This window comes from Camarhynchus parvulus, chromosome 3 (genome assembly GCF_901933205.1).
Source record: "Camarhynchus parvulus chromosome 3, STF_HiC, whole genome shotgun sequence".
Classification (NCBI taxonomy): Eukaryota; Metazoa; Chordata; class Aves; order Passeriformes; family Thraupidae; genus Camarhynchus; species Camarhynchus parvulus.
Window position 1 is genome coordinate 51890384 of NC_044573.1, and position 13128 is coordinate 51903511.

At 44.7% G+C, this 13128-nt stretch overlaps 1 protein-coding gene across 5 annotated transcripts in view; it reads right to left on the bottom strand.

The window, feature by feature from the left end:
• Window positions 1-3719: 3719 nt before the first annotated feature.
• The window catches only part of TAGAP (T cell activation RhoGTPase activating protein), a 45733-nt gene continuing 36324 nt past the window's right edge, over window positions 3720-13128 (bottom strand). For 2 of the 5 annotated variants that reach the window (XM_030945515.1, XM_030945513.1), the window contains exons 3-12: window positions 12218-12259; window positions 11706-11790; window positions 11543-11596; window positions 10889-10955; window positions 9302-9474; window positions 8094-8255; window positions 7549-7658; window positions 6667-6862; window positions 6024-6141; window positions 3720-5834 (exon numbers count right to left, since the gene is read on the bottom strand). In XM_030945515.1, the coding sequence (XP_030801375.1) occupies window positions 4657-5834; window positions 6024-6141; window positions 6667-6862; window positions 7549-7658; window positions 8094-8255; window positions 9302-9474; window positions 10889-10955; window positions 11543-11596; window positions 11706-11732 (2085 nt within the window). In that variant the 5' untranslated portion in view covers window positions 11733-11790; window positions 12218-12259 and the 3' untranslated portion in view covers window positions 3720-4656. Of the gene's footprint in view, window positions 5835-6023; window positions 6142-6666; window positions 6863-7548; window positions 7659-8093; window positions 8256-9301; window positions 9475-10888; window positions 10956-11542; window positions 11618-11705; window positions 11791-12217; window positions 12260-13128 lie in introns of all 5 variants that reach the window. The other 3 variants (XM_030945516.1, XM_030945514.1, XM_030945517.1) reach the window with 2 other exon arrangements.

Below are 13128 nucleotides of genomic sequence, written 5' to 3' on the forward strand. Positions count from 1 at the left end.
TCTCAGAGAACATGGGCAAATTACTGAAAATATCCCTTACATTGTAGTTGGTGCATTGCTTTCATGAAGCACAGAGGCAACAGATTATTTTGACTCATTATTTCACCTTAACCTAGTTCCAAATGTCCTTCCATCCTAGCTGACAGCCTGTATTTTCATAAAACAAGAGATGTGCAGACTACTTGCTAAAATCCCAAAAATTCAAGGACCTCTGTCCATGGAAGGTTCATCCTGAGGCTTTCCATGGTTGCAGCTGTGAATTGAGGTCATCACCGGACTTTACGAATTCTGTATTTTTTTTCTTGTAGCTTCCTGGGATTTTCCTTCTCTCATTCTGATTCTCCGTATTTACAGAGACTAAAACAAGGGCGGAGCATGGGGGTGGGACTGAGGCTAGATGAGTTTTGATGGGACTTATTGCAATAGCAACCAGTGCAGGTAAGACAGGAAAATGTGTGAGAATTGGAAGGACTAAACTGAAACTGGCTGACTGAGAAAAGTGGGTTGAGGGATGGAGAGGAAATGAAATTGGGACTTTGAAAGCAAGTCAGAGGTTGGGGCTTGTTCAGTCAAAAGAGAAATAGCTGGATGAGGTCAGGAATGGAGGCTGGGAACGGAGAGGGAATGAAAATGAGGCAGAGATAAGGGGTAGGGATGGAAAAAATAAAGGTCTGAGTCAGAGTTTTCTGTGGTGGGTTGGAGCAGAAAGCACTGAACTCTGGGGTGGGGGGTAAGCATGAGAGCCTAAGTTCAAGAAGGCTTCTTTTGGAAGCTTAGATGGTGCCTAAAATCCCAAATGTTACTATTTCTCTGGTGGCAGTAAAAATGTCAGCCCTAGATTATAGAGACCTACATTCAAGGCATCTACATGTATCATGTATGTGTGAGGTAGGAGTCTAAGCTTACATCACAGACAAAGAAGACTTTGGGAAAGGATTTTACAACCTAAGTATCAGGAATTGTATCCACTTTTGATGCCTTAGGAAATTACTTATGGTCCTAATATATCCAAATGACTTGAAGGAACACCTTATTTCAGACAACTGTGTTCTACCTGCACTCAATTCAGTCCCAAGAATCCAGAGAAATGGGACACAGAGAGCCTATGCCTCATTTTCTGCAGACTATGCAGAAGATAAAGCACAAGCTTACATAAATATAAGCCTTGCATACAGATAAATAAATGTATGCGTCTACATTTGCATTCTGCACCTGAGTGTTTGAATGCCTGCAGTCTGAATGTTTGTGAAACCAGCAGGCATGGTGTTTCTCTATATCTTCACTAATGTTTGGACATGGAGTTGATAGCATCATCCCTTTTCTGTTAAGTTGCCATCCTAATTCTAGTGGCAGGGAACGAGTTTGCAACTTCCTGGTGCACAACATGGAAAGAGGTACTCCATGAGGAAATCCTTTGGTCTTCTGATTGTTCTTTCAAATCCTAGCAAATGAGACATACCTATATGTCCAAAACCTGGATGTCTGCTAGGCAAACTGTACTGGGGAATGCCAGAATTAAAATTTTCTCCTTTGTTGGACAACCTTTTTTCCTTACTCAGTGCAGGTGCATCCTGTGGAAAGAACAGAGTGCACCATGTGTTTGAAGACAACAGCAGGATGCAAACATAAGGGACTGAATTCAAGCTGCATCACCAGCCTTAATTCCAGCATTGCCTTACAAGGCAATGGCTTGGATTTTCTGCTTTAATATTGCTTTTTTCCCTCTTCCAGTCCTACCTCCAAATTCACGTTTCGAGTGTCTTAATGAAATTTAATTAGAAAATTCTGTGTGTGAAGCAAGTGGTGCAACACTGATGATGGAGAAACTTGTGTAGAGTGGGAGGCTGGCTGTCATCATTCAACTTTTCTACCAAAATTCATCTCCAGCTGACCCAGTTGTAAATGGGTGTTTGATCCTTCTGGCTGAGGAGTCAAAGGCAGCTTTGGCATGGCACTTGTAAAACAGATAACCCACTTGTTGCATATAGGAGTTAAAAGACCTTACTCTTGGAGTCCTGGATGGAGTCCTCTCCTAGGGTCTGGATCCTAGGATGTGGTAGGGTGGACTGGTAGCATGATGAAATGGTTTTCTGAAGCAAAGGCAGATAAGTAAGTGCTAAAGCAAAGCTCTCTACTTCCTATGTCATTCTGTTCTTTTGAGGTCTCTTATCTGCCTGTATAGAAGAAAAATCACTTATGTGGAGAGACATTACATGAAAATAATGCTGACTAAACAGTCAAGTCTGAAGGGATGAAGGAAGTCAAAAGTTATCTGTCAATGAGGAGGTAAGTATCTTTTGGGGTCTGTTTGCATTCAGATTTTCTTTAATTATGGTGTTCCCTGGACTTCAAGAAATGCAAGAGCAGGATGAGGAGGACTAGGCCACTCTTCTATACAGCTCCTTCACCTTAGCCCTTTTTTGTTTACAATTTGTAGAGCTTCTCTCTCTTCTTTTTCCTTCACCAATTGAAGGTGATCTTTTCCAAATGCTCCTTCTTATCCAGGAACTGGAAGATTTAGACTCATCTATACTGAATATTTAAGCCCAGGTAAGCTTTCTGAGTGGGTTTGTCATATATGCCTTAGGACACCTTAGACCTAAAGAGAGACTTTCCTCATCTCTGGTGAAGTGATTGTGCTTATTCACCCTGGGTTTTCTGGTGTGGTTACAGAGCAGGAATTTCCTTGGGAGATTTAGCCTTCTCACAGTCAAAAAAGAGCGAGTCACTTAACAAAGAAGGAGCTGTATTGGGTTTTGATTACATTTCAGGGTTTGTGTTTTCTGTTTTGTGGCTTCTGAACTTTTCACTGCACAGGTACTATTTCTTTGTACTTGTTGTGCCACGTGTTTTTTACAAGATGCCTGTGTTTTTTACACAAGAAGAATATAATTCCACTTAACATAGAACAAGAGGCAATAGGCACAAATTGAAATACAATCAAATTCCATCTGAATTCAAGGAGACACTTCTTCTCTGTGAGTCTGGTCAAACACAGGAATAGATTGCCCAGAGATGTTTCAGAGCCTCCATCTGTGGAAATATTCAAAAACTGTCGGGACACAATCCTGGGCAACCTGTTTTATCTGACCCTGCTTGGGCAGTAGGGTTGGACAGGAGGATCTCAAGCCTCACTGGTTGTGTGACCCAGGAGATGCAGATTCTAGAAAAAGGTAAACACCTTTTGCATCAGAGCCCTCTCATTCAGCTTGCTTGGAAGCAGAGTGCCACTGTTTGGGTGGCTGAGAGAAGTGATGTTTTCTCTGGTTGCAGCCTACCAATATGGTCCTCCTCATCATTTCTTCTATCAGGTCAGGCAGCCACCTTCCCTCTTCTCTGTGTCCTGGGGACACCTACACCTGGAAAACATAATTCCTGAGAAGATGGCGTGCCATTTTCAATGTGTTTCACTTTTGGAGCAGCATCACCTCTTTGCAGCTTAGCTGCTGTTACATGGTAGTATAAGTTGTTTTCCTGTCAGAGAGGGATTTGTAGCCTGCAGCCTCTTACAACAATAGCAGTGATACTGCTGGTCATTTACTTTGCTTCCTGCTACTCAGCTATGCTACATCATTCAAGCAGACCTGCAGTACCTGTAGAAAAGGAGGTACAGTACAAGTAGGCCCTGGACATTTTAAAATCAGACAATGGACACGTAAGCATTCATAGAGAAAAATGTTTTATTGTAGTGAAGTTACACAGGAGAAAAATGTCTCCCTGCTTCTGGTTTAAGGCTATGCTGACCCATAAAAGCATATTGCACTTCCAGTCATTTTTACAAGTTTATAAGGACACCACCTACTATTTTCTTTTTTTGTCTTTTTTTTTCCAATTAACTATAACTATTTAAAGCTGGAATCCAAAATATTTCCTTGTAGGAGTTTTTGGGGTTTTTTTTGTTTGGTGGGTTTTTTTTTTTGTTTGTTTGGTTTTTTGTTTTTTGGTTTTTTTTTCTTGCTTTTCCTTTCTTTGCCTGTCTAGTTTATTTAGTTTAAAAGCACCTCAGGACACATGTGGGTTACTTCATACTTTCCCATGATGACCTCATAGGGCTCTAAGCCCAGGCTCAGTGTACAACACTATGCTGATTAGTGGTCAGATCATTCTTATCACCAGCAAGCAGGAAGATGGAATGGCAGCAGGTACAGGGGTTTATGGAAGAGTGCTGAAGTAACCTAGATGACAGAATAGCTCTTCCCCCATTAAGGTAACTGCCAGCCCACATTTAATGCAAAAAATCAGCAAAGCACTGCATCAGCCTGGCACACATACACACATGAAAAACAGTACAGGGTCTGTGACCATACAGAAAACAAGAAGAAGGTGAGACAGGTTCTGGACCTGCCAACCTTGTAATTGTCATTTGAGGAAAACAAACACAACACTGTTTATCATCTGCTAACTACTCTTCCCACACAACAGGTTATGTACAGCATACTAACTTACATATTTACATAATGATACAAAGGTCTTCACCAGCAACAACTCTTGTGGTGAAAGGATGTGACATGTCAAGCTGACTGACACTTCAGAAAAAAAGTTCATGCAGAGCTAGCTTATTCTTTGTCTCTTGAAAGTAAAATCCTACAAATGACTAGCAGATGTCTATTTTTACAATGTTTACTTTGTACAGTGCAAAGAGGAAGGACAGGCTTTTTATACATAGGACTCCTTAGCGTACTGGATCTGCTCTACCTCAAAAACTGGCTGGCTGCACCTCTGAGCCACATATTCGAGTTTGTTCTTTTGACAGGACTCAGACATGGCTCTCATCCGGTAGACTCCCGGGGTCACAGGTAAATTGACACGAGAGTTTACTCCTACAGTGATGCTGAAGGTTTCCGTTTCCATGTCAGAATCCTTTGTTGAAGAAACTCTGGCACTGCGTAGATTCCTCAGATCCATATATGTTTTGTCCTGTGCACTGTGGCTGCATGGATAAGGCAGCAAAACACCCTGCTTTGACTCTGCTAATCTCAGAGTCTGAACTGTGAGATTTTGAGAGGGAACTTTAGCGGCCAGGCAGTTTTTAACAGCCTCTTCATAAGAGGGTGGTCTTCTGTGGTTTTTCTGGTCTACCTCTCTGAACACTTCATCAACTGACCTGAGACGGGGCCTTTGCTGATACTCCATAGGCAATTGTTTGTCATCATTACAGCTGCCCTCCTGGACAATTCTACAGGAGAACTGATCTTCTTTCTTTGTGAGACTGTCCCTCTGAAAAAACATGGGTTTTCCAGGCCCCCAAGTCTGGGTTTTTATTAGTGTTTTCCTGCGGTTTGCAAAAGAGAATGACAAGGAATGTTTTTTGATCTCTCTGCTAGGTGTACTGCTGTCTTCAGTGGCCGTGGTGGAAAAGGACTGAGGCCTATTTAAAAAGGTTTTTTTGGGACTAGAGGGCGAAACTATGGGGGAGCTGGTGAAAACTGAGCCATCAGAGCTCTCCAGGGAGCAACTGGAGGATGTTTTGGGTAGAGAGTCAGTTGATAATTGTGAAGGTAAGCCTGCAAGACGTTCCTCCAGTGCCTCCATCCATAGCAGTTTCTGCTGAACTGGAAAATTGTCCTCACTTTTGTTTAGCCTTTGTTTCCTTATTGTGTCATCAAGGCAGTTCTGGAAGGACAGGTCTGACTCTGAGTACCTCCTGTCCATTGTGCTGATGTCATTTCTGAAATTAGTCAGGGAAGGGGCAGAAATATTTGTTGGATATTTTCTGCTCACAGTAGCACTCCTCCCTTTGGCCTGCTCCATTTCAGGGGTACAGGGGCTGCCTTCTGCTTCAGGATCTGGGCTGTCATAGGCAGAGTCATTCTGATGAGCTGCACAGAGTTGTTCTGTGGGGAGAAACCAGACATTAGTTTTCAATGACCAGCAGAGGATGAAAGAGAATGACACAGAGAGAGATCAGAAGAGGGCTTCAACAATCTTGAACCCTCTGTGTTTCCACAGATATATTCACATATCAAATTCAATAACTTGGCCCAGCAGCCCCAGTCAGTGACATCCCCAGTCCCTTCTCATACCTGTGGAGCTGTCTGTGTGCTCCAGTGACTCCTCAGCCAAGGCACAGGCCGGGAAGGCAATGTCACCCTCAAATATTTCCAAGCAGTTGTTTATGAGGAACTCCACCAGCACTGTCACCTGCACACACAAAACAGCCCATTTCAGTCAAGACAGATTGAAGATTCTTCCCTCACCCTGCCTGCTATCTTTGTAAGAAGGACAGCACAGAGCAGGTTGGCTTCTGCCAAAATCCTAGCTTGAAGTCTAAGGGTGAGCCCACCATGGGGGATAAGGCCCGATGCTGCAGACAAATGGATCTACCCCAATACAGACAAAACACCATCAGCCACAGCTTTGGCCTTGCTGCCCGAGGGCCCAGGGCTGACAATGGCCACGGGTGCCCCTTGCCCTCCACATGCGAAGTCTGCAGGAGCTGTGCTGTGACTTTGGGTGCTGCAGGGCAGCTGCTACCTTTGCTCAGAGGAGGCAAGGTGAGGGGCAGCCTGGCCCATCCCATGGCAGGCTGAGGGACACCTGAGCTGAGGGGCACCCCCAAGGCCCAGGAGCGCTGCTCTGTTCAGCTGCTGCAATGGCAGTGGGATGGATCCCTATGGATGGCTCTCAGTTGCCCCAAGGAGCGGCTGCTCGGTGAGTCCAGCGCACCTTGTCATTCATCTCCTTCTGCACTTCCAGCGGGAGCGCGCTGTCTATGCCTGGGCTCAGCATATTTGGGCCAATGCAGATGGCCAGGTTGCTGGAGTCCATCCTGTTGGTCTCAGCATTTTGGCTGATGTGGTGGAGCAGAGAGAGCAAGAGCTTGAGCAAGACGAGGTTTGGTCTCGGCAGCTTGTCAGCCACCCTGCGTGAACACAAACAAAATGTCACGTTAGTTGATGGTGCAGTGGCCTCTGCTTCCTGATTTGAGCAAGTCTCAATTAAACTTAGAGCAACACCACTTCCTCCAGAAAGGGGCATGTGTTGCTCTCTCTGTATCTTTCAGAAATCCCCATCTGCAGCTGAGTGTGGGGTTAATTATGAGACCTTGAATCACAAGGTCTTGACTGAAAGGCAGCATTGCAGAAGCCCATGTCCTGGAATAGATGAGGTGACATCAGGAGATGTCACTGGAGGCTTCCCAATGGCTGTGGTTGTGCTGTGGGGCTTTCAAAGCACTCCCAGTCAGCCCCCACACCTAGCGTTCCTAAAGAGCAAAACACGGAGGTGGTCTCCATGTGCCCAACCTCACCCCCAGCAGATGTGGAGGCCCCGTGTCAGTGCCTGTCCCACAGCACCATGACTGTGTTAGCTAAGGCACTGCAGCTTCTGCCCTGTTCCTGCATTGGTGGTTTCATAACGCAATCTGAAGTAACTTCAGGAAGTGCTGCTGCTGGAGCCCTCTAAACCAAGCCCCATAGAGCAATAGCAAGCTCATACAAATGACAGGCTTTTAAGTGAGACTCTTGGTTTCAAAAGACACTGTTGGCCTCTACCAGCCACTCCATTACATTGGCACTGGTTGCAAAATCTCCTGGTTGAAAAACTTACTCTTTCAATTCTTCAATTTTTTCTTGCTTGCTTGGCTTCTCTAGAGCTTGCATCCATTTCTCATAGAGGTCAGCTGATAGAAGTTTGGAGGGAATATTTCGGAGAAAGTCCTGCAAGGCCAAGAGATTTAGATTAAGTTTTGACGCTATCCCTGAGCACAGAGTGTTACTGTCACCTGGGCTCTGGCAGGTTGACTTGAGCCACCTGACCATCAGCACTGACAGAGCAGTACAATGCACAAGTGCACTTGCACTTGTGTAGTAACAGGATCCAGCTTTCAGTTGCTTTTCCTTCACTCACAAATCTCACTATTGCTTACTGGGAGGATGCTGAGCAAGAGGGCAAAGTGAGTTTCCTCAGGAAATCAGCAGCCCAACAAGTAGGACTGACAATCAGGTAGAAAAGGCCAAACTTTCCTAAGCTTGAAGAATTCAGTCTGGCTTAGTTCTGGCTTTAGCCAAGAGTCCCACCTAGATCAGCTTGGAGCACTGGATTGGGTCTGTGCATATTAGCAATATCCTCCCACCACTGTTGCTCAGAATTACCTTCAAAACTACTGCCAGCAGGTGCACAGATTTGCTTTTCAGATCAACATTCCCGCCTTTGTTTAGGTCCTCCTTCAACTCCTTCCGTGCTTTCTCATTGGCAGTTTTTCTGAATATCCCTTCAGTAGAAGGTCCTTTCATATATAATATAGCTAGGAGATCCTGCAGGGAAAAAATCAGACAGGAATGGAAGAACAGTTACATGGATGAAGGAAGTTAGCAGGTGAGTGTTTAGAAATAGAAGAAAAATTGTCTGGAGGTACACTGTACTGTGGTTAGTTCAGTACCTAGTTCTTGTTCCAAGTACATTACATGGGAAGTAGTCTTGATTTTCCTTTAATCCACCTTCTTTTTGAACTGACGAATTCCACTAACTTCACTGGAGTCATCCTTGCTTACTTTTAGAAGGAAGCAAGGGATGGCTTAAATCTTAGTTCACATCCCCTCTCTCACAAGCCAGGCAAATATTACTTAGCAGAGACAAATGCATGTCTATTGGGTAAGCCAGTTCAGTGGAAGAACTGTTACAAGACCATTTTTATTCAGAAGTTATTGTTTAGGTATTTTTTGTGACAGTCCATAGCTGAACACTTGTTTTTCATGGAAATACAGAAATCCTTGGATGTTTATGCTGCTGAAAGATTTATTTAAATTACTTATTTAAAATCACAGATGATTATATTAAGAAGCAGATCTTTCATTCCTGGTCCTGGGTTCTCTACACTCCAAGTTACTGCCAATGAAAGCTGGGTGAGCTGGACAAAACCCTCAGATCTGAGTCTTTCTACATCTGGGATGGGCCCTGAGCTTATCAGGAGCGTGTGTGTTGGGAAACACCAGAATCATCTCCTGGATGATGCAGCAGAAGTACTGAGTATCCTGCCTCACACTTAAGTCAGAGGTATCACAGAATCATAGAATGGTTTGGGCTGAAAGGGACCTTAAAGATCATCTCATTCCAACCTCTGTCATAGGAAGGGACACCTTTCACTAGACCCAGTTGCTCCAAGTTCTATCCAACCTGGCCTGGAACACTTCTAGGGATGGGGCAGCCACAGCTTCTCTGGGTGACCTCATTACCCTCACAGCCAAGAATTTCTTCCCAATGTCCAGTCTAACCTGGCTCTCTGTCAGTTTGAAGCCATTTCCCCCTTGTCCTGACACTTCAGGCCTTTGTAAACAGTTCCGCTATAATGGTACCTCCTTACCTGGACTGGCTGGGGCAATGTGTCATCTTCCCCACAGATAAGTGCCAGAGGATGGCCAAACAGAGCCATTTTGCCACCCAAGTCTAGCTGTCCTGAGGAATTTCTTTTGGTAAGGCTTTGTCTCAGAGTAAATGACTGCGATATCACCTTCTTTCTTTTCTTTGTTCCATCTGCTGCAAGTAAAAGGGAAGCAAAAGATCAATTTAAAATTAAAAAAAAAGAACAAAAAAACAGAGCACTATGTGATCTTTCATTTGTGTGCAGTGCAGAGATGTATGTTGAAACAAACCAAACTGGGGGAAACTGAAAGACAACTAAGTGGTTACTAGGGAAACAACTGCCTAAACTGTAAAACTGTGGCCATACCCCTAAGGCCACCACCTTTCCTGTTTGGGGTTGGGTGCTTTTTACATTCTAGTCACTGTTTCTTCTTAGAGAGTGGGAACATACAAGGCACGGAACATTTATAGAGATTTTTGATATTGCCGTAGTTTCTCTGATAACTCTGAGTCAGATATACCGCTTTGGCAGCTGGCAATGACAACAATTTTCACTATGTGGTCTGGTTGTGCCCCTGCCTTAGGGCAGGAGTAGAAGTAGGGGCTCCTGGTTTTTGACCTCTTTCACAGCCTGAAAGGAAAACATGTGGCTCCAGCTCTGCCAGCTCTGCAGCCAGCTCTACTGACAATGCTCCTAGAGATGGTGCTTGCCCTCCAGCCAGTGGAGCATGATACTTGCTCCAGAGGATGTGAAGTGCTCACTGGCTTCACAGTTAGAAATCTCTTAGCATGGGTTTTGCATCTGCTTCATAAAGAGGAGGGCCAGGAATTTTAAGAGGATAGTTGTATTGGGGTGGGGTGCACCTTTTTTCCCCTTTCACAAACAGTGAGAGAAGGAATCTTTTGTGAGAAAGATTTCTAAAGGATTTGCCTTCTGCAAATTTGCAATAAATGTCATGCCTTCTACTCCAAAGTGAAGTTGTCTTACCCAGATGAGAAATTCTCAGGACCTCTCTTTGCAATTTAGCGTAAGCTCTTGGTAGGTAGGGGTTAAAAATTTTGAGAAAGTCACCTAACATTATTGTGTAATTTAAAATATTAGCTTCTGATACTCCTGAAGACTGATCTGATATGATTGCTGCTCCAAATCTGACCCTGCCCTGTTAATGGTCTGCTCTGGGTTGTTTACAGCTGCTGAGGTTTTGTATGGTGAGAAAAAACAAGTGCTGGTGCTGCTGCCAAGAGGGTTTATTTGCTGTGGTGTACAACATCTGGTACAGTACTCAGTACTCACTTGAAGTGCCACACCTCAAAGGCAATGTTTGAGTGAGAAAGAAACACATTTACTTCCTATTGCTACCAGGGAACGGGAATACAAGACCACTGGCACTCAGCACTCTGACACTGAGCATATAGGAAAGAAGTAGCTTGCAAATGAGTGGCATTCTAGGGCTTAAGCCCTCTCCTGGATGGGAACTGTGGCTTGCTCTCCAGGAGAGGGAGCAGGCAGTTTCGGGTGTTTTGCACAAGTGCCGGCTTGCAAGCGTTATATAAGAAGGCAGTTCCTCAGTTTGTTTTTGAAACTCACCATTGGAGAGGCAGAGTCTGTCTTCAGTATCTGCTGGGACTGACAGAGGACATTTCTTGGCATCAGCCTGCAAAAAGTATGCTAGGTTACAGAGCTGCCACAGTAGTGAGAGCCACCAGCAAGTTGCTGCAGCTCCTCAGAAATCCGGGGAGGCTCTGGGGAATAACCAGACAAGCCCAACACCTGCTAAAGAGGTGCCTCAGCTCAGGACTGACTCTGCCTTGCAGCCTGGTAGAGGGATCTGTGTTAAACTCTGCAGCCAGACACTGCAGTCGTGCTGGCAGGTCACAACCCTGCGCTCTTTCAAGCTGCGCTTTTGATCCCCAGAGAAGCCATAGCTGGACACAGCCTCCTTTTTTGTGCCTTCCCCGGCACTGGAAATTTCCTCCCAAACTCCTCTGGGGAGCCTTGATGGCTTTGAAGCCTTCAAGATCCCTGAGCAAAGCTCCTGGTGAGCCAGGGGAATGCACAGACTGCCCACAGCAATACCCTGCTCCCTCTGCTCAGTGCGGCACAGAGCTGCCTTTGAAGAGCCCTGCCCACTCCTGGGTGAGGGTAGGCAGCCAGCAGCTACTGAAGGAATCACCCCTACTTTGCAAAGGTATCTCACACCAGTACCCAAGAAGGATCCAGGAAAATGTAAGGGCTGCTTACCTCTGTCTGGCACTCAATCAGACTCTCCATGTTCCCAGCATTTAGCGTCTTTGACTAGGCAAGAAAGCAGAGACCCTGTGTGAGTAATTGAATCCTATGGTTTAGAAATCAGAGCTTTTCAAAGTCACTATGTTGACAGAGCTGAAATAATTAAGATACTCACAGTATTACAGCTGCTTAACACTTTCATTAGGAGTTTGATTGGAGGAGCTCTGGCAAATCTGGTTTCCTTCAGTCCTTTTGTTTGCCTGTTTGTCGAACAGGGAATGGACAAAGAGTCTTGTAAAACTGCACCCTTCTTGGCTTTTCTCCTCTGCAAGCCAATCTAGTGTGTATGATCCTGAACCAGCAAGATCTCCCACACAAGGAAACTATAAAGCCCTTCTCCGGAAGGGCATTCAGCCCTGCTGCCCTATCTGCCTCCTGATACAAACCAAATAAAAGCAGCTTTCCATTTTTAATCCATGCAAAAAGTGAGCAAGTGGTGACAGCTATGTATGGTCATTAATCTGCACACCCGAGGCTGAGCAACTCCGTCAGCTCTGCCCATGAGCTATGCTTAGTGGGTGCACCTCTCCCCTATGTACTTTTTTGTACATCTCTGTGCAGCTGCATCTGAAGCTCTCCACTGATTTCAACCATGATGCCACAGACTTTTTCAAAGGCAGTACTCACCCAAGAAGTGAATCCAGCCAGAGCTCCTTCACCTCCCGTGAACTGCAGAGGAAAGGAGAAACAGCATCACTCCCCACTGCTACTAATCCTTTGGACAGAGGCAGGCGACTAAACAGTGCATACCATGTGCACTGCCTTATATAGCAGAAGGGGCAGGTGGAAATTCACAGGCAGGAAGAAGCATCATGGGGCAGGACCAAGACACTACCAAATTTCTGGCTTCCTCTTTCCTTTTAGAGGAGATGCTTTTCTGGGTTTTCCCCCCCTTAAAGAAAAAAAAGAAACTCTGGTAGCTGTTATGGATGGAAAAGATGAGACGCTTGCCAGGTAAAGGTTCCAGCTATCATCACCAGCATGAGGTGAGATGTGCAGAGGGGGCTGCAGTGTGGGCAGCTTCTCTTTACCATTAAAGGGCAGTGGCACAGTCTGTCCTTTGCTCAGAGACATTAGATTTGGCAGTTCTAAAACGCACTGCCAGATCAAGCTACACTAAGAACAGTGAAAACAACAGAGTGGTGGAATAGACAAAATTCAGAGAAATGTTTCTTTATAATTTTTTTTAAGCTAATTGCAACAGTTTACTGTCTGCAGGCAGATATAGACACACATTTTGTTGGTACTAAGTAGTTCTTGAGAATCTAGGTACTGGACATTTATAGACAAAGTGGTGTTAGTAATTTAGTAATGTATGACAATATGTAATTAAAAGTCTTGTTTAAAATAAATCTCAATAAGACATATTTGTGTGCACATATTAAAATTTGATTCAACCAAAGAGATAAAAAAAAACTAAGAAAAATATACCTCTGCTTGACCTGTATCATTCTGTTGCTGACTGCACCCCAACTTGGGCATATCAGGAATACAGCACTCACTCTGCCAGGCCATTATGAAAATTAATTAAGATTTGA